Genomic DNA, 21,127 nt, shown 5'->3' with positions numbered 1-21,127 from the left:
AAATCTAATGGATTTAAAAGCAATAAAATGAACTGAATAAATAAGGATGACAAGTGTCAAACCACAAAAGTCAATGGAACATGGGAAATCCTCTCATCACTGTAAAAAAATTTCATTGACTTAGGTATTCTTATCAAGCACATTAGATGAGCAGCCAATAAATTCCTTATACGGTTAATATATATTAAGATATCACAGATGTAGACGTGCAATATAGATGGGGAAGAGACAGCCGTGTTCAATTGCCACTGACTCAGTATGCGACCTTGAGTGAGTGACTTGGCACTTATGCCTCAGTTTCTCTATTTGTAAAATACTGATACGTCTGTAAAGCACTTAAAGATTTACAAACAAAGGTACAAAGTATTATTTTCTCATAGAAGGACGGTGGCTCGGCCATAATGAATCAGATGTGAAACATCAGAGCCGTACTCCACTAGCACACAACACAAGTTATGGCCATAAATCGATCACTTCTGATTAGGTTAGGCTTTACGATGCAGTAATTGCAATAGCAGTTTCATAACTGTGAAACGAGCACTTTGCTCAGCAGCATATTATGCAGGAAGCCCACATGAACAACGAGCTTTTGGTAAACCCAACTGCAACAGCAAAGAAGAGAAGCATCCCAAACACAATATATTCTTTAAGGTTACCTATCATAAAAGCTTCTCCACATGCTTTTATGGTCACAGGCTAAACCTGTATAAGTGCCTAGCCAAGTGGGAGGAGAAGGGAAGGAAATCAAACAATACCATGTTTAAAGAAAGACCAGATTTCAAGCAAATATATCTCTTTTTAGGAGGCACAACACAAAAATAAATGTATTTCTCCCAGTTACAAGACGAAATTTTCAGTTGGACAGCAACTACAGAGCCGATTCTCTACTTCTTTCTGTGGACCACATGACTGCCTCAATACATAAGAACATTTTATGTGCCAACTTGCAATGAAGACCACATAGTTAATAGTTTGCAACCTCCTTTCCCCCAGAAGATCTTCAGAGTTGAGTAATAAAATTCCTCACATGATTTCAATGAGAGGGTTCACTTGTCAGAGGCTGTTTCAAGATAGTATGGTATGTCAGGGAGGTGCTGTTCAGACGAAGCTTTCCAACCCTGCGTTTTCAAGGCTCGACTGGAAATGAAAAAACTTCAGGCTATAAAGTTTGAAACTGGAGGAAAGAAAAATAATCTCTAGACATTATTTTCAAAATGTGGAAATTAGCCAATTAATGAGGGGAGGAAGGAAAACTCTGATTAAAGCCCTGACAAACCCTTGAGATCACAGACTGATTACTAGTTCTGCCGCAGACTCCATGTAGGAACCAGGGCAAGTTAATCCCTCTACACCTTGGTTTGCCACCTGCGAAATGAAAAATAACACTTTCTTTTCATATCCTGTTATTCTTGCTTGTATTGTTCCCCAAATTAAAAGCATCTGTCAAAACACTTATCTTTAGCATTAACACTGGAAATTGCATTCATAGCTAACATACAATCCGTTTGCATGACTGAGTGTTCAAATATGAATTCTTAGTATACTTTGCTACCCAACCATCCTAATTTTATACATGTCAGAAGGGAGCTTTACCCAATACAGGAATATTAGAATACTAAAATAGTTTATTACTAATCTTATGTATAAAACCAGCTTTAGGGATATGAGTTAGTCCCCCCAAAATTCACATTCTTCTCATTATCTCCTAAAAATCCCACTATAATCATGACATTGGTCTCACTTCATTGATAACCCACAAGATAATATTATCAGCATAGGTATAATTAAAGCCCAATCCCACGAGGACGTTTATGCGGAATCCAATGCCTGCTCCATTAAAATCAGTATAAAGTGAAATCGACTTCAGTGACTTTAGAAGAAGTGTCAAAGCTGCATAAAGTTATTGATAGGAGAAACAAAGGCATGTTTTTTTTGCAGTAGGATTCTTAAGCTGACAGCATCCCTTCACATGTTTGATTTCAAATCCTAAACTTTACAGAAGATGAAAAATATTTGCCATGGATCCCAACACTGTCATGCGTAATTCTGTAGTGTCCCTAAAAGCTCTGCACAGAAATCACTGTAAAGCACAAGTTGCTTGCTTTAGATTAAAATGTGCTGTCATTTCATGCAAATTGGTTTATTTTCTCACATATACAACCAAACATCTTCCGAGATCCCTTTATGAAAGGGACAGTACAGCTTTCTTCCTTTCCCATGGTTCAGTTTCATTAATTCTTCCAATTCCCCGCCCAAACATCGTATCCTAAAGACCCAACATACAACAAAAAAAGAGCAGTCCCAAAAGTTAATGACAGAACAATTCTTGAAATTCATGCTTATGAAAAATTCATTTTATTAAAAATAAAATTAGTTTAAAAAGTGAATGTCAGAACCCCACTGCTTTCCCAGCTCCAGATACCGATGAAAAAACATACCAAACACTTCCATGAACTTGTGGATTATCACTATAAAGTAAGCACTTCATAACAATTTAGTTTTCAAAACACTAGACAGCCATGAACTTTTAATATCCTTTTGAAAGAGACCAGTAAGACCCACACAGTAACTGCCTTAGAAGTAAGCTTTCTGCAGCTGACACTGGTTACTAATTCTGCGGAATTATCAGAATCACAGTGCTAGAGAGCTGCATGTTTTCTAGAAAGGTCAACAAATAGAAAGGAATTGCTCAAGACCGCTCAGTAAAGTAGTTATAGAGATAAGCAGGCCTCATCCACACAGGATTTTCTTCAAGATTTCCTTACCACTCTTTAAAAAGCCTGCAGTTTCCACCTATGGCAGCGTTCCTATAACACAGCTGGCAGTCTGCATACCACAATGTCGTCTAGACCTGCTCTGAACAGAGTTGGATGACACAGGAGTAAAAATGCTGATGCCTGTTCTGGTGCTTGCACTGGTGCTAAAGGAACGATAGGAGGAAGAACAGACATCGCTGAGTAAAACACAAGTTCCTTGTTCCTAGTCTCATGCCCAGGCTCGTCAGACAATTTCTGTCAACCACAGAGAAAAAGTTGTGGCTGTAGGGGGGCTGAAGAAAAATCTTCACATAAGGGAACAGAGCGTTCCCAAACCCCAGTTTTCAGATGCAGTATCAAACCCTGCTCTCTCACAGAGCCCGGTGCTCCTAGAACATGCAGATAACAAATGCATCCCTGCACAGATAACATATTCCATCCCTTTCTCACTTCTCCCTTCCTTCCCTCCCCCATCCGCATCTTGGAGATGTTTTTTGGAGCAATTTGGAAGAGAAATGGCAAAAAGGGAGATGCAAAACACAGAAATAAATTAAGTTTGTTCTCTGCTGTTGACGGATTTGGTCCTAGCGTGATGGGAGAAAAAAAAATGTTAAGAGTGATAAATCCATATATACCTACTCCAAACTACACCCGACATCCCAAGGGACATGGTATAATGGTAAATAAATATAGATGCAGTTCCTACTAATGAGGCAGGGTACAGCAAGGCCAAAGAAAATGCAATCATCTCAGGGAAAAAAACTGCACAGGACTCCTCCTCTCCCATCCATGGAGGAAATCAAATGCCAGCTGCACCATCCCAGGAAGGAAGCAGAGACTGTACCTGATGAGCCCTGCAGAAATGAGCTAGTCATATCACGGGACGCAAGCAGGCACTTCAGGGTTTTGCCAGCCCACAAATCGTCTGCAGAGCACAATCCCTCTCTCCCATACGATATATTTTACGTGGTATCATTCATGCAAATTGTATTTTTGCCCACCAGTTTCCTTTTCCTCCATGCCCATTAGTTTGAAGCAGGGGCACGTAGCTAGCGTCTATCAGATCTGCTCCGACAGTGGCGTGCCCTGGCCATCAGCTTAACGCTTTCCTCCCTACAAAGTTTAAATCTTTCCAGCTTTTGTTCATATACATTTTGTACTTGAAAGCCACTCATCTGTACTCCCAATGTTACTTGAGCAGGAGAACAAATTGAGATATACCCGACTTCACAGACAAACAGCAAACATGCTTACAATCTGCATTTCCTCTTCCTTCCCTCCCCACCCCCCAAAAAAGATTTTTTTTTGTGTCTAACACGAAAGGACTGGGCAAAACAGCACACACGACCAAGGCTTTTTCAGACCTATCGCAAAGAGGAGAAAGAAAAAAAGCTTTCCGAAGAAACGCTCTGCAAACATACCAAGAGACACTCTTAGAACAACTAAGAAAAAACCCATCAGACAAAACTGAGGTTGAAGAACTCGGCTCGGTCTGTCTCGCATGTGTGTTTTGCACCTAAAAACACTCGCTTCTTGTTTTGTTTTTACCCCGAACCACAGCAAAACAGTTCAGCGGCATTCCCTGCTGCTTCCTCCAACCGGTCCTGGGGTCAAACACACTGTTCTTCCGAAAAAAGATCCCAGGCACGGATACAAACGCATTTACCCCCTCTCCTCCTAAGAAGTATAAAATAAACAAGCCTGTGACACCCCACCCAAGCTCTCCTCGCACATTTTGGGAACGACTTCCCTCCGGGTCCTCTTCCTCCTCCCCCACCCGTTCCCATGTTAAACTCTCCAGCAACAAGACACCATTCGGATTCACGCTTTTACCCTCCTCGAAAACCCTCTCTCAAAGCCCCGGGAACTGCAACAGATCTCGCCCTCCTCGTCGCGCAGCCTCCCAGCCCTGGCAGCCAGCGGGGTCTGGGGCACCCGTGGCCCCCGTTGCCCCCCATCTCCATAGGCACAAAGCACCGGGGCTCCCCTAGAAAGGAGCCCTCCCACACCCACGGCAGCCCCTCAGTCCCCCCCAGCCCGGGCAGAGCTCCGCGGCAGAGCCCCGGCGAGGGGGCTCGATGCCGGGCGCGCACCGGGCTCCATCCCCGCAGGGTCGGAGCCTCCCCTCCTTCCTCTGCCCTCCCCGGCCAAACTCCCGCTGGGCCGGGCCGGGCCGGGGCAGCCCCTCCGGGGTCCTGGGGACAGGGAACGGGGGCCCCCGCCGCCCTCCGCACCCGCGCTGGGGCTCGCACCAGCCCAGCCCCAAACTCAGCGGCGAACAAAACCGAAACAACACCACGAAAAAAAAAAAAAAAAAAAAAAAAGGCACCCACCCAGGCTGAGGGGACTCCGCCACTACGAGTCAGTCACCCCCATACCCGGGAGAGAGGTGGAAAAAAAATAAGGATAAATAAATAAACGGCAGGAACAACGATGGAGGGCTCTTCTTTAAAGCCCAAAGCTCGCCCTGCCCTCCCGCAGACCCCCGCAGCAGCCTCCCGGGGACACCTTCCTCCTCCCCCGCTCCGGGGGATACGCGGAGCCACCCCGAGCCGCGGCTCAAACTCCGCCGGCGGGCGAGCGGCCGCCCGGGCTGAGGGGCTGCCCCTGCCCGCCCCCGGCCGCCCCCCGCCCCGGCTTCCCTCCTCACTCGCATCCCGCGCCGCCAGGAAACCCGCTCTCCGGCGCGGCGCAACTCCCCCGCAGGCAGCCGCGGTGCCGGCTGAGGGGGGACCCCCTTCCCCTTCCCCTTCCCGCTCCCCCTCCCTCCAGCCCACCCACCCGCCCGCCCCCCCCTTCCCGGCCCCACACTTCCCTCCTCCCCACAAGCGACACTCACCTCTGGGTGCTGGCGGCGTCTCCACCTCACCATGTAACGGCAGGAGTGGGGGTCCCCCGCCCGCCCCGCCCCAGCGTGAGGGGAGATTAACGGGGGCGCAGAGGGACGAGAACAATAGGGGGAGGAAATCCCTCGGCCGCCGAGGCCCCCTCCCCAGCCCCCGAGGACAAGGGCCCCCTCCCCGCCTGGCTCTCCTCCTGCCGCTCCCTCCTCCTCGCTCGCTCCCTCTTTTTTTTTTTTTTTTTTTTGGCTCAATCACACCAGACTGACTGTCTTTGTCTGTCTGACAAGCGCCATGTTGATATCAACATCCAAGCTCCCACCTGCTGCAGCTGTGAGACCCTGGGACTTGTAGTTCCCCCCTCCCCAGGGTGACGGGGAGAGCCGCCGCGCGGGGACTACAACTCCCAGCATGCCTCGGCGGCACGGCACGCCAATGGAGCGCGGGGCGAAGCGCGGAGCGGACTACAACTCCCGGCATGCCTCGGGAGGGAGGGAGGGAGGGGAGGGCTCGGCCATGACTTCATCCTGGGCGGGGGCGCGGCGGGACTGCAAGTCCCATGATGCCCTGGGGCATGGGGGGGTGGTGGGGGCCGGGCAGGAAGGCGGGGGCAGGATTGTCCCCGTAAATAGAGCCGGGTGAAGCATGAAGCTGGTGAGTGGGGGGGGGAGGGCGGGGGGCTTCGGCCTGTCCTCGGCGCGGGTGGGGCGGCTCCCGGCACCCGTGGGTCTGCTGGCAGGCTCAGCCCCGCCGGGCGGGAGGGGAAACTGAGGCAGTGGGGGGGGCGGCGGTGGCGGGCGGGCTGAGCGCTCCGCTCCCCTCAGCAGCCCGGCACGCGAGCGGCCGTTAAACGGTCGGCGGGGAGCTGCCAGCTGAGGGGACGGAGGCCGGGGCGGGTGGGGGTTAGGCACCGCGGTGTGGGAAGGGGCACAAGACCCGGGCAGGCGGCTCTCCTTCCGCCGGGCTTGGGGTTTTGGATCGGATGAAACGTCGGTGGGATTCGGGAGGAGGAAGAAGAAGAGGAGGAGGAGGAGGTGTTTCTCTGCCTTCCTGCCCTTAAACACGAGTCTCGCCGTGGAGCAGTGCTGGAGCTGGCCCACTGCACGTGTGACTTGCACTGGGTTGCTCTAGAAATATTAATAAATCCCCCTGGTTCATAATAAAATCATTTTCCATAGGCAGTATGATGTTAATACAGGTAATGGCTAATAAGAAAATCAGCCTGGAATAGCTTTGTCAAGGGTGTGCTGTGCTTCTGACAAATGTTTTGGTTCTGATACTACAATCTTCTAAAGGGAAAGTTATCAGAAAATACATTACCCATATTATTGATCTTCTCTCTACACCTCTGTTTTCAACTGTTTACGTTTCCCAGAGACCTTGGATTCAGCCACCACTTTATTTTCCAGGAAGAATTTCCCTGTTTCACATAATGTGCTGCAATTTTTTGGAGGTGAAAACCAAAGCAGCTTTCAAAATACCTGAGCATAACATTCGATTTGTTTAACCTGAAGTTACACTGCTGTTAAATGTGAGGTTGTTTCTCAGTTTTGAGACTGAGCAGTTTGTCTTGAGGAAGCTTTGTAGAAGTGAACTTGGATTCTGGGCTTGTTCTGAGACTTCCAATAAATTGCTGTCTGTGGTGTAACTGTGTAAAATTAATTCAGTAGGCAGGTGGCCGAAGAGCTTGATCCCGAATAATCTCACGTATGCGATTAAGTCTCTCTGCGTGGATGAATACTACCGGTGGGCCAAACTGTGTGAAGCCAAGTGCTTCTGGATGTGGTTGTAGAGGCTAATATAATGCAGGGGGGGAAAAGCAAACTGAGAAATCTTTAAATGAAGACCATAGTGGAAATGCAGAGTTCTTTGTTATGTCAGGAGTCTTGCATAGGGGTAGAGAGAGGGAAGGGGTTGCAGGGGCAGAGGGGAATACAAGCTGTCTGAAATCTGTATTGTAGCATTTTTCGACATGTATATAACTTTGGGGACTGGGGATCGTAAGACAAGATTCTTCATCTTATATTTGTCTGGAGATACAGCTGAATCTTGGGGTTGTGGCAGGAGGAGTTTGATGCTATTTCATCCTCTTTTCTCATATATTTGGCTTGAATTTGGAAGAACAAGGTAGAGGTGACGGATTCCAGACCTGATTCAGAATCCAGTGAAAATGTCAGACTCCCACAAATTCAAATGTGCTTTGGTCCAGGCAAATTCAGTTGCTAATTTCCCCCTAGATTTTAAGCTAGCATGTGATATTAATACTGGAAGAATGCACTGCAGTATTTCTTGGCTTCAGTTAGAATTCAAAGCACTGCCTTTAACCTGCAAAATTTTGAATGTTTTGGAGCTGCTGGCATGAGACATCATCTCTTTTCTCTGTCACATTGCCATCCATGAGATCACCAGAGACGCTCCGAGCTGGCGAGCGCTCAGCGTGAACCAGATGTCTGCTGAGAACCTGTCTCTATGAGGGCCTTAGCATCTGGAATTAGTCCCTCACCTTCATCTCTTTGTGCCCTGCTCTGTCAAACCTTCATCCAGTTTACAAAGCCTGCCAAGAAGGTTGTGAGCTGAGGTGGGCATATTTATGTCTTCTGTGTATGTTTTGTGGCTGGTTTACATTACTATTTTTTAATTAGGAGATGAGGTACCTAGTGTGTTATCTGTACCAGCCTTTAGCCATCAGGGAATAAAGATTGAAGCAAACAAATCTTAAAGCAAAAAGGACTTGCATTTCCATCCTCTCAGGAATGTTAGTGACTGGGGTCTCTGGATCTGTTTTAAACAGTAACAAGTATAAACTGGGGGGAAATTATCACGTTTATAGTATGTATAGACATATATAGTGCAGAAACTCAGATTGTTTTATTCCTAATCTAAAATTCTAGCAGGCCCAGAAATGTCACCTGTGCAAATAGCTGTATAGCATCTATGAATTGCCTTTTTTTTTTTTTTTAGTCACTTTACTTGGGTCTGATAGAAAGAGTCCATTGACTCCCAGGAATCCATTTACCACAGCGTGACAGCCACAGATATAGATTATTTTAGATGCTTTTAAAGAAGAAAAAAAGGAAGATTTTCCAGTTAGCTCGTCGATGTCAGGGTCATGATCCTATTCATGATTTTAAAAAAAGCAAGAAAGTGTTTTGCTGATAAAAGTGGTGATATTTCATTGCCTTTTAAAATTACTGATAGTTTAAAAGCTACAAAAATAGTTTAGATCTTATTTTTTCCTTCATTTCTTTCTATTTACTTGGATTTATAGCTTCAGTTGTCGAAGTTCTGGTCTGGTGAGAACTTAATTTCACATGTGTATTTTACATTTGCAAATAGAACAACTGAATTCCTTACTTGTATACTCACTTCTTCACCAGCTTGGCTTTTCACTGTTTCTTTAAACTTTGCTAACAGCAGGCAAAATGTAATGTTGCTCCTCAATAATTAAGGCTTTGTGAATTTAAAACAAAAGTCTTTGTGATATTTTTAATTTAATATTTGGGGCTTAGTAGCTTTTTAATATTTAAATATAATTTAAAACAGGTTTTTGATGAGTGTATGTAAATAGACTCCTTGGGAGTTGTTAATCCAGACAGTTGCAGTCCTGTGTTAACATATTGTGAGCAGAGGTAGAAAATGAAATTATTAATCTACCTTCTTTCCACTTCGTAGAGTGAAGTATAGAAAGCAAGCATAAGGTATAAATGACTTAGAAAATGACTGAGTCTGTTTTTAGTGCAGTGCATAACCAACTAATTGATATTTTTCATCTTAATTGCCCAAAACTTGAATTTAAAAGCTAAAGTTTGACCACCTGAGCGTTGCTGTGCTGCCAGATGCCCAGACTTCTGAGATGCAAAAACTTGTATTGGAGATGCAAAAATCTCCTATTCTTGCAATCCCTGAAGAACCATCGAATCCCTCCTCAAAGAAGAGAAACCCTCACGCGGAGGTGGCCACGGTCTAGTCAGACATTTTTGTTTCTAATCCTGCATTTTAAAGCTGGCATTTTTATTCACTTCTCTTCTTATTCAAAGCCTCAGCTGCTTCTGTGCCTTGTTAAATGTTTGCCATTCTCCATACAAGAAGTGACTGCATCTCAATGATGCTGAAGTGCCCCTGTAGGTAACCTGCTTACTGGCTCATTAAGCTTGCAAAGCATTTGGGATTTCTCAGTACACAAGCCCTTCCATTCAGGTATGGTTGTCCATTCCCTCGTGTTTCCTGTTTGCATTTAGCAAGACAAAAAGCAGGTGAGAGCATGCCCCAGAGCTGCTGCCGTGCACATGTACGGCTTCCTCCGCTGATCTGTGCCAAGCAGCCCCCCAAGGCGTGGGCTGCACCTCGTTTGTTTGTTTAGGCAGATTTCTTAAGGAAATAAAACTCGTGTTCCTGCAGGGATTCTCTCCCTCCCTTTCCACCCCAAGTAATTTTCAAATTTGCTAGCCAATTTCAGCCAAGTTTTGCCAGTAGGACTGAGTTTTGAAGACGCTGATTTTCAGGAATTTTTGTGAAAATAAGTGGTCGTTAGAAAAAAGAGATTCTACATGTGTCCTAAATTGGAGAGAGGAGCTGTGCCATCCTCTCAACCCTTGTGATCAGAAAAACTTGTCTGAAGAAAATCTGCCCCTTAATACCCTGACCTGGGGAAATCTCAATGAACACACACAGCTGTGAGACACAGATTCATAGGAAATCAGGATGCGTTCTGGTGTGTATGAAACTACGTGTTTAAAAATAAGGGAAAAAAGGCAATTTTCAGGGAGGTTCACTCTGTTGGTAAAGGTAATGAGTAACTCATCCTCCTGTTCTTCTTTCAGTACTGCCTGTCAGGACATCCAACCCTACCATGCAATGTACTCAAGTTCAAATCCACCACCATCATGTTGGATTGCGGACTGGATATGACGTCTACCCTCAATTTCCTCCCATTGCCACTGGTTCAGAGGTATGTTCTGCAGCCTGTGAGCACTTAGTCTGTGTCTTCTTGGGTTGCAGTTGGAGTGCTCTGCGTGAAATGGTGTACTGGAAGGAGGGAGGGGATGAGTACAAATGAACAGCATCATCTGATATCATAAATAGACTCTGTTCACTTAAAAATTCTCTTTATCAAAATAACGTCCTTTGGCTCAGTAGACGGAAGACATTTTATGGATTTATTGATTGCTTTTTCTAGATAATTTATTCTAAGCTTCAGTAAAGTATTGCTGCAACTGCTCAGCACAAGTGAGGTCACATATCTGTCATCTTTCTGGCTTCTTCATGCAAGATGAGATAAATGGGTAACTGAGATGGAGTGTGTGGAGCCCAGCAAGTACTGTTTAACCACCATCTTCTCAGGCTTTTCTTCAGAGCACAGACTAATGCAAAGAAAAATGGCACTTAACAGTCCTCGTTAGTTGACTTGATTGCAAAATTGTTCCCTTTTAAAAATTAAATAAATAAAAGCGCAGTGCAGCTGGGCACAGGAATGGAACGGCAAGGAAACAAAAGTAGAGTCTAGAAGAGAATCCCGAGATCAAGGCTCCCCCTTCTGTGCCCTAACTACAAAGTCGTATTTTCCCAGGTTTATAGATTAATTTGGATATTCAGTTAGGGTGACTTATGTCTTGCATAAATGGAATAAATTACAAAAATGAGGAGTTGGAAAGGTGGGAATGAGTAACTCTTGGTGATAGGAAGCAGTAGGAGTTTCACAAAAGCCATTTAGTAACTTTAATCCACGAGTAAACAAGTGAGGAACTTTCTGGGTTCAACGGAGGCTTGATTGAGATGGGGGAGAATATGATTGGGAAAGGGAGTTTCGTAAGTGACCTAATGAGGTTAAAGCAGTTTGTCCAGCACTTCCTATGATTTGTTATTTTTTGGAGAGGAAAAGCATAGACAATGTATGTATTGTTCTGCAAGAATGTGGAGTTCGAGATCTGCTGTAGAGCAGGCAACAGATGGCTTAAGATGTATCAGTGTGATAGTCAATTTTTGTCCCATTCCATAATGCAATTGCTAACTGCAACATTTCGGGGCAGTAGTAGATTTCGAAAGGATCCAGAAAATTTGGGAAATCCAGGTACAGACAGAATTGTCTTGCATTCGCTTTCTCCCACCCCCCCAAAGAAAAAGGAAATTGAGAGAGGAACAAGTAGCAAAATTAGGTGATTGAACAAAGGCTTAAGAGGTTCTTTAGAACTGCAGGCATCAGCGCTCCCCGGGGATATACCAGCTTTGTCTGCTGATAGCAGACCCTGGGAATGAACAGCCAAATTGCAGGTCACAACCTGGAATTCCCCAAGTACCTCCAGAATGTCTGCACTAAAATGACTCAAACTCAATAAGAAAGGATGTCAGATTTGACCCCTGATGGCCCAGTGGAATAGGAGCAAACAGTTGGATTTAAATCCAATCAATCTTGTCGGTAAGGTGATTGAACACCCCTTACAGCAAGGATTGTCCTAAGCACATGGACTTGGGCAAATAATTGATCTCTTCAGTACTCTACAAAACAGATGTCCTGCAGGGAGTTGTGGAAATGAGTTAGAAACTTGAGGAGGAATGTGGCTGCCACTAAACAGTCCTTATCTCTCTATAGTATTCATAGCTGTACCATTATGTATCAGGTCTCCATTACCAGGATGTCTAAATACCTCTGAAATTCAGATGTGTACTATCAACAACATGGCCAGGTGATAGAGAGCTGACATTATCATCAGTTTCCAGGTGAGAGACTACAAGAGGGACTGGCTGCCTGAGGTCTTGCATGAAGCATGTAACGGTGCAAGAATTTGAACATAGGTCTGTCAGATCTTAGGTTATTACCAGCTGTATGTCCTCTCAGAACCAGAAGTGCTGCTTCTTGCAGCTCAGCTGAGATGGACCCATGTGAAATCTTACCCAGAGAGGAGCTATGCTTCTCTCTGCTGTCTTTAAACCAGAGGTCCCCAAAGTAGGACCCGTGAACCACTTGGGCTCTGAAAGTCTCGTATGTGCTCTGCAAAGGTGCCCTAATTTTTACTGCTGTGAAGCATAAAGGTGTGATATTACAGAGGATCTTTGCTATGCGGCTAGAGCCTGTGTCATACCTGGCATGGGACCCTCCTTGAGCAAACATTTAGAGAGCCTGTGCTTTAATCCATAAGAGCGGAAAGTACTGTAGTGTTTGTGTCATTAAAGGGACTGGACATTTTTTAGAGTTCTTTGCTCTTCAAAAAAACCCCGTGAAAAGGTATTTAGATTCCACCTTGTCCTGGAAATGGCAGTCCTTGTTCTCACCAGCCCATGGAGCATGTGCAAAATACCTGCAGTTGCCAAACACTTTATGCCAGTTCATGTACTTTAAAGGAGGTTTGTCAACTGGAATTTTCTCCCCTGTACCAAAGTCAAATGCAAAACGATAAAATGAACATGTGGGAAGCTCTTAACCTTTCCTGTCTAGCCATGACACACTTGCTCACATTATTTATGGGACAGTTCTAGCTATTTTGGATTAATCAATCACTCTATTACAATGTCAAAACTGTGTCGGCAGGAACTGTGTTACTTCTTGGCTTCAAGGTAAGGAGTCCTTTCTGTCCTGTGTTGCTTATTCCACTTTCACCCACACACAAGACCTATCTGCTAATTTTGCCTCTCTTGACAAGACTGTATACTCTTCAGTGGAAGCCAGGTTTAGTACAAGTCAATAGTGCTCTTTCATCATGAATAAGGCAAACAGCGTACTAGGCTAAATTAGGGGGAGTAGGGCCAGCAGATCAAGGAAAGTTTATTCCTCTCTGCCTCATGCTCGTGAAACCACAAATGGATCCAGGTTTGGATTCCCAACTGAAGAGGGATGCTGAGAAACTCGAGAAGGTGTTCAGGGGCTCCAAGATGGTCAGGGTCTGGAGCCCTCAACCACACGGAGAGGTTGAGGGAGCTGGGCTTGTTCAGTCTGGCAGAGAGGAGGCTAGATGGGGAGCTAACATCCACCCACGTCCGCTTGAAAGGAAGTGACAGAGGCAACAGAGCCAAACTCTTCTTGACAGTGGCAGGCACTATAAGGGGCTAGAGGCCACAGATTGTGTCTTGAGAGGCTCAGGTTGGGCATTAGCCTCCCAGTGATGAAGTTTTTCTTAGCACTTTCACCCATCCCCAGAGAGGCTCTAGGATCTCGTGCTCCAGGGATTTGCCAGACACAGCTGGACAAAGCCATGGCTGACCTCGTCTAGTGCTGGCTTTGAGACATTGGACTACAGACCTCCAGATGTCCCTTCCAACCAAGGTTTCTGTCCTCTCCTCCCTTATCTGTCAAAGTTGTTGCATATCAGAGTGGTTCGTTCTTGCTTTTTTCCCTGCTTTTTCCATAGCTCTTTTAGTCTCTCTGCACCAATTCTGCTCATCTGCCTTGGTCTCCAAAATACTGCTCTTAAATTGTGCTTTTGAATGTGTCAGTGGGGAGTACATTTTTCCACCTCATCTTTTCTATCATCAGACTTCTTCAGACTTACTCATTATCCTCAAAAGGGAGTTGTACTTCTCTGGCATAGCTTCTCGATGACATATCCTTCTGCTCTCACCTCTCACCTTCTGTCTTCACTCCTTGAGTCTTAGATTTCCCCTTTTTCCTTCCTTGTGGTTTTCTGGAGTGCCAGTTAGGATTTATTCTTTTATATTGATGTTAGTCTGAACACAACATTCCTCTGAGCCCTTGAATCACTTCCTATTTTCAAGATCTACAAGATCTTGAAGTCTTGAAATCCGGCCCATCTACAACAAAGGCTGGAAGAAGAAGGATCCAGGGAACTACAGGCCTGTCAGTCTGACCTCGGTGCTAGGGAAGGTTATGGAGCAGACCATCTTGAGTGCCATCACGTGGCCTGTACAGGACAACCAGGTGATCAGGCCCAGTCAGCGTGGGTTTATGAAAGGCAGGTCCTGCTTGTCTAACCTGATCTCCTTCTATGACAAGATGACCCGCTTAGTGGATGAGGGAAAGGCTGTGGATATTGTCTACCTAGACTTTAGTAAAGCCTTTGACACTGTTTTCCACAGCATTGTTCTGGAGAAACTGGCTGCTCATGGCTTGGATGGGTGTACACTTTGCTGGGTAAAAAACTGGCGGGATGGCTGGGCCCAAAGAGTGGTGGGGAATGGAGTTAACTCCAGTTGGCGGCCGGTCACAAGTGGCGTTCACCAGGGCTCAGTACTGGTGCCAGTTCTGTTTAATATCTGTATCAATGATCTGGATGAAGGGATTGAGTGCACCCTCAGTCAGTTTGCAGATGACACCAAGTTGGGTGGGAGTGTTGATCTCTTGAGGGTAGGAAGCTCTACAGAGGGATCTGGACAGGCTGGATCAATGGGCTGAGGCCGAGTGTGTGAGGTTCAACAAGGCTCAAGGCAGGTCCTGCACTTGGGTCACAGCAACCCCATGCAACGCAACAGGCTTGGGGAAGAGTGGCTGGAAAGCTGCCTGGTGGAAAAGGACCTGAGGGTGTTGGTCAACAGCCAGCTGAATATGAGCCAGCAGTGTGCCCAGGTGGCCAAGAAGGCCAATAGTATTCTGGCTTGTATCAGAAATAGTGTGGCCAGCAAGACTAGGGCAGTGATCATCCCCCTGTACTTGGCATTGGTGAATACTGTGTTCAGTGTTGGGCCCCTCACTGCAAGAGAGACATTGAGGGGCTGGAGCGTGTCCAGAGAAAGGCAACGAAGCTGGGGAAGGGTCTGGAGCACAAGGCTGATGGGGAGCGGCTGAGGGAACTGGGGTTGTTTAGTCTGGAGAAAAGGAGGCTGAGGGGAGACCTTATTGCTCGCTACAACTGCCTGAAAGGAGGGTGTAGAGAGGTGGGGTCGGTCTCTTCTCCCAAGTAACAAGTGATAGGACGAGAGGAAACAGCCTCAAGTTGTGCCAGGGGAGGTTTAGATTGAATATTAGGAAAAATGTCTTCACTGAAAGGGTTGTCAAGCATTGGAAGAGGCTGCCCAGGGAAGTGGTGGAGTCACCATCCCTGGGGGTATTTAAAAGATGTGTAGATGTGGTGCTTAGGGCCATGGTGTAGTGGTGGACTTGGCAGTGTTAGGTTAACAGTTGGACTTGATGATCTTAAAGGTCTTTTCCAACCTGAACGATTCTATGATTCTAAGATCTTAAATTTGAAAGCCCTTATATAGCATATAAGCATGGCTGTCTATAGAGCTTAGTGCACAACACTTGCAGATTTCATTGCAACCGGGTTCTCAAGTTCTGTCTCCAAATCTGAGGTTGTTGCAGGGCTTGGTTCCAGGCGGGTTCAATTCTCTTGTTTCCTCAACTTTTTCTTTTTTGGATTTCTGTAGGTATGCTTGAATCTGGGCAGACAGTGGTCTTAGAGCTAAGTTGTAGGCTCACACAAAAATCAGATGTCACTGTGAAGTATGAATAAGTCTCTCAGTTAAGGTAGCAAGAAATGCTGCAGCAATTACTACTGTAAACTCAGGATTACAACGTCCACCTTGAAGTTTCTTTACTAGCATTTGAAACAGTTAAAAAAAGGGGCCCTGCTGTTGCTGACTGGTACCAGACCTGCCAGCTTAAAACATGCAGTTCACAGCAAAACCTCCTTGCCCCTTTGTCCTTCCAACACAGGTAAATGCACTGTACAGCTGTTGGTGTGGGTTTTCAGGGTGAGACCTAAGCACGAAACCATGGTTTACGTGGATATAAAATCGCAACCTCCGTGTCTATAAAGGACTTAGTCCAGAGCATTGGTCTTTCCCTGCCATTGCTAATGGGAATATTTGTCTGTTGTCTTCTGTCCCAGAGCAGTTTTATGGTGCTTTTATATTGTTTCAGGCATAGAGTTTGTTGCTGCCCTAACCCTTCTTCTGTTTATACAGCCAGTTTCACCACAGGGCAACGTAAGCAGCACTGAGCCTTTTTGAAATTCTCACCGTAAATGACTAAAATCAAACTCCCTGCATGCGTCGTCCTCTTATTCTTTTTACTTGTAAATGTCATAATCATGATTTGTAAAAGTCATTTCAGTGAACACTTAAACACAGTGCAACTGTCTGTCTGTTTTATTGAGATTGTTAGTTCCCTGAGACAGAAATGGTGTTCTCTTCCTGTATGACACCAAATAGAAGGTCTATGCTTAGCCACTGATAATGATATAATTCATATTGCAATATTTTTTTTTCTCTTTCTGCAGCCCCAGGCTGTCCAAACTTCCTGGTTGGGTTTTGAAAGATGGAAGCACATTTCTGGACAAGGTACTATACTGATGGTTAGAATTTTCTTGCCGTGCAAAAAGCTATCTGACAGGTTAGGAGCTTACACTGCAGGAACAATACTTCCATGCTGACTCATCGCAAAGGTTTCTATGTGTACCCTTACCAGCCATGATGTCCTTGTAGAGCAGAACGTTTAGAAACAAAATGCTAATAGCAACGCTGAGGCTTTCAGTCTTCAGAGGTAGCCTAGCTTTTTAAATAATCCTCTTAAAATGCAGAAATCATCAGTATGAATATTTTCTTATTTCATGGGGCTCCATAAATAATAGTGCTTTGCTTTCTTAGAGTGCCTTTTATTCAACAGTCTCACTTTTCTGACACTAAAGCTTCATAGCGTGCTTATAAATGAGCTTGGTATCGTACACTTTTTTAGGCAGGAGAACTATGAGAAAGTGAATGGTTTGCCCATGGGAGGTCTCTTACAGAGGAAAAGCATGTCTTTGGCCTCTGAAATCACAGAATCATAGAATCATAGAATGGTTTGGGTTGGAAGGGACCTTAAAGGTCACCTAGTTCCAACCCCCTGCCATGGGCAGGGACACCTTCCACTAGACCAGGTCACTCAAAGCCCCATCCAACCTGACCCTGAACACTTCCAGGGATGGGGCATCCACAACTTCTCTGGGCAATCTGTTCCAGTGCCTCACCACCCTCATAGTGAAGAGTTTCTTCCTTAGATCTAGTCTAAATCTACCCTCTTTCAGTTTAAAGCCATTACCCCTTGTCCTATCGCTACCTGCCCTTGTAAAAAGGCCCTCTCCAGCTTTCTTGTAGGCCCCTTCAGGTACTGGAAGGCTGCTATAAGGTCTCCCCAGAGCCTTCTCTTCTCCAGGCTGAACAACCCCACCTCTCTCAGCCTGTCTTCATAGGAGAGGTGCTCCAGCCCTCTGATCATCTTCGTGGCACTCCCCTGGACTTGCTCCAGCAGGTCGCTGTCCTTCTTATGTTGGGGGCCCCAGAGCTGAACACAGTACTCCAGGTGGGGTCTCTCCAGAGTGGAGTAGAGGGGCAGAATCCCCTCCCTCGACCTGCTGGTCATGCTTCTTTTGATGTAGCCCAGGATATGGTTGGCTTTCTGGGCTGCAAGTGCACATTGCCAGGTCATGTTGAGCTTCTCATCAACCAACACCCCCAAGTCCTTCTCCTCAGGGCTGCTCTCAATCCATTCTCTGCCCAGCCTGTATTTGTGCTTGGGATTGCCCCGTGCAGGACCTTGCACTTGGCCTTGTTGAACTTCATGAAGTTCACACAGGCCCACCTCTCAAGCCTGTCAAGGTCCCTCTGGATGGCACCCCTTCCCTCCAGCATGTTGACCGCACCACTCAGCTTGGTGTCATTGGCAAACTTGCTGAAGGTGCACTCGATCCCACTGTCCGTGTCACCGCCAAAGATGTTAAACAGTGACAGTCCCAATACCGACCCCTGAGGAATGCCGCTCGTCACTGGTCTCCACTTGGACATTGAGCCGTTGATCACAACTCTTTGAGTGTGACCACCCAGCCAATTCCTTATCCACCGAGTGGTCCATCCGTCAAATCTTATGTCTCTCCAATTTAGAGGCAAGGATGACATGTGGGACAGTGTCAAATGCTTTGCACAAGTCCAGGTAGATGATGTCAGTTGCTCTTCCCTTATCCACCAATGCTGTAACCCTGTTGTAGAAGGCCACCAAATTTGTCAGGCATGATTTGCCTTTAATGAAGCCATGTTGGCTGTCACCGACCACCTCTTTGTTTTCCATTGCCTTAACATCATTTCCAGGAGCATCTGCCCCACAATCTTGCCAGGCACAGAGGTGAGACTGACTGGCCTGTAGTTCCCCAGGTCTTCCTTTTTTCCCTTTTTAAAAATGGGGGTTATGTTTCCCCTTTTCCAGTCAGTAGGAACTTCACTGCACTGCCACGACTTCTCAAATATGATGGATAGTGGCTTAGCAACTTCATCCGCCAGTTCCCTCAGGACCCGCGAATGCATCTCATCAGGTCCCATGGACTTGTGCACCTTCAGGTTCCCTAGATGGTCTTGAACCTGATCTTCTCCTACAGTGGGTGGTTCTTCATTCTCCCAGTCCCTGCCTTTGCCTTCTGCGACTTGGGCAGTGTGGCTTGAGCATTTGCTGGTGAAGACTGAGGCAAAAAAGTCATTGAGTACCTCAGCCTTCTCCCTATCCCGGGTAACCAGGTCTCCTGTTTCCTTCCAGAGAGGGCCCACATTTTCCCTTGTCTTCCTTTTATCACTGATGTGCCTATAGAAGCTTTTCTTGTTGCCCTTGATGTCCCTGGCCAGATTTAATTCTCTCAGGGCTTTAGCTTTCCTAACCTGATCCCTGGCTGCTTGGCCAATTTCTCTGTATTCCTCCCGGGCTACCTGTCCTTGCCTCCACCTCTGTGGGCTTCCTTTTTGTGTTTGAGTTTGTCCAGGAGCTCCTTGTTCATCCATGCAGGCCTCCTGGTGTTTTTGCCTGACTTCCTCTTTGCTGGGATGCATCGCTCCTGAGCTTGGAGGAGGTGATCCTTGAATATTAAGCAGCTTTCTTGGGCCCCTCTTCCCTCCAGGGCTTTATCCCATGGTACTCTACCATCAGTATGTGTTCTGCTGCTGGACATAGCAGGGAGGATATTATCTCCAGCCTCCTAATTCTAAGACACGGGACTTACTCAGCTACATGAGAGACACAGAATTTATCTTTTTCCCCCTCTTTTTATTACATTAGTTTTGTAGGCAGAATTTATCTGGGACTTCAACCAAAACTAGGCACTGCAGTGTCCAGCTTGATCTGCCATAGGGGAACAATGAACACAAAAATATGTCAGATGTTAGTAAAATAGGCAGATACATTTCAAATGTGTGCAACGATAGGTATCGGTAGAGAAAATACTGTTTTAATAGACTGTTCGCTGACTATGTGAACATTAAAGGAAAACAGTAATAATAGTTGCTTTTGTAGGGGACTTTGAGGTGGACAAAATGGATTGAGCTGATTTTTACAGGCAAGGGAGCTGAAGATCATAGATTAAAGACCTGATTTTTCTTCTTATTGGAGACAAAAGAAACTGTATAGGCAGCATTTCTGTTAGTAAAATAGTAACAGCTCTATTCAGAGCACATGCTAACTGGCAATTGCAAAGCTACAGAGGCTCAGTGACAGGAATGGAGTTACCCAGTTTGAATTCCCTGGAATTTGTTTCTCCTGAACCCCAGCCTTGGTCTCAGAGCTTTGGGCTCCATTCTGTCCAAAGAACAGATAGGTTGTCAGTATATTTTTACATTGGATGTATTTACATTTCTGTGGTACTGCTGCTGCAGTGTGTGCTCAGGAGAAATCTTCAAACTCGCACAGCATCAATGGAAATCATGTGTTAAAAATTCAAAGGCAGCATCTCTTACCTTCACCTTGACCATTATAACTGCTTGGAATGGTAAATTCTTTGACCCATGCTGGAAAAAGGCACGGGAAGGAGTCAAAGGGGGATGTTTTATCATGTCGGGTGGACATTCCTGTTATAGCACTCTCTGGATGACAGTTATAAAACTTAAGTCCTGGAGAGGCATTGAAATTTGCTGCGATCTAGTTTTAATCATTTTGAACTCCCTTGAGATGAGGTTAGGAGACTTCTGCCACTAGATGTAATTGCTCATTCGTTATTAGTTGGCAGGTGCACTGTAATTATTAAGAATTGATTCAATCTTTAATTCTGTCAGTCTGAAGCTGGCTGAGACCACTCGCTTTGGGACAAGCAAGTGAAGCATCCACGAGAGAAGGCAGAGTGGGTGATAGGTAGCCTGTGAGGTGTGTTGGGATTAGAGTTGGGAACATTTTTGTTCCATACATAATCCTGAAGAATGCAACTTTTCATGTGACAAAGATTTCTGATGTCAGCCTTGAAAAAAAGAGGAAGAAAATAGAGGACTAGAGATCCAGTAGAGATAAATCTAACAAAAAGTGCCACGTGGAGCTTAGATCCCCAAAAGATGTTTCATCAAATGCTCTGAGATGGGGGCTAAAAATTGTGTTCTGCTTCTAATAAGACAGAAAAGGGTTGATGTTATTGCGAACCAAAACTCAATTCCAAATTTGTAAGATAGCCGGGGCACTATAAAGGTGCTGTGCACACCTTCCAGGTCCGGAGAGCAGCAGTTCTGAGAAGTGGTCTTCATGACCCACTTTTCAGTTCATACTTTACTTCTGATTCTGATAGACGAAGTCAACTTGCATTGTTACAGGTTTCCCAGCCTGCAGTTGGAAGAGCAGAGAAAATGCAGCTTCATAGGACAGCACCTTCT

General features: G+C 45.7%; 2 protein-coding genes across 15 annotated transcripts in view; one reads left to right on the top strand and one right to left on the bottom strand.

Annotated features, from left to right (window-relative positions):
- Positions 1-5,667, bottom strand: part of HMBOX1 (homeobox containing 1) — a 123,988-nt gene extending 118,321 nt beyond the window's left edge. For 11 of the 13 annotated variants that reach the window (XM_072858232.1, XM_072858240.1, XM_072858243.1 and 8 more), the window contains exon 1: positions 5,596-5,667. The gene's annotated coding sequence lies outside the window, so the exon portion shown is untranslated. Of the gene's footprint in view, positions 1-5,089; positions 5,111-5,406; positions 5,474-5,595 lie in introns of those variants that run through there. The other 2 variants (XM_072858233.1, XM_072858235.1) reach the window with 2 other exon arrangements.
- A 506-nt stretch (positions 5,668-6,173) lies between these two features.
- INTS9 (integrator complex subunit 9) overlaps positions 6,174-21,127 on the top strand; it is a 75,588-nt gene continuing 60,634 nt past the window's right edge. The window contains exons 1-3 of one of the 2 annotated variants that reach the window (XM_072858230.1): positions 6,174-6,250; positions 10,417-10,544; positions 16,762-16,822. In XM_072858230.1, the coding sequence (XP_072714331.1) occupies positions 6,242-6,250; positions 10,417-10,544; positions 16,762-16,822 (198 nt within the window). In that variant the 5' untranslated portion in view covers positions 6,174-6,241. The remainder of the gene's footprint in view (positions 6,251-10,416; positions 10,545-16,761; positions 16,823-21,127) is intronic. The other variant, XM_072858231.1, reaches the window with a different exon arrangement.

Source organism: Ciconia boyciana, chromosome 3, assembly GCF_034638445.1.
Source record: "Ciconia boyciana chromosome 3, ASM3463844v1, whole genome shotgun sequence".
Taxonomy (NCBI): domain Eukaryota; kingdom Metazoa; phylum Chordata; class Aves; order Ciconiiformes; family Ciconiidae; genus Ciconia; species Ciconia boyciana.
This window is presented reverse-complemented; position numbering and strand designations above follow the sequence as displayed.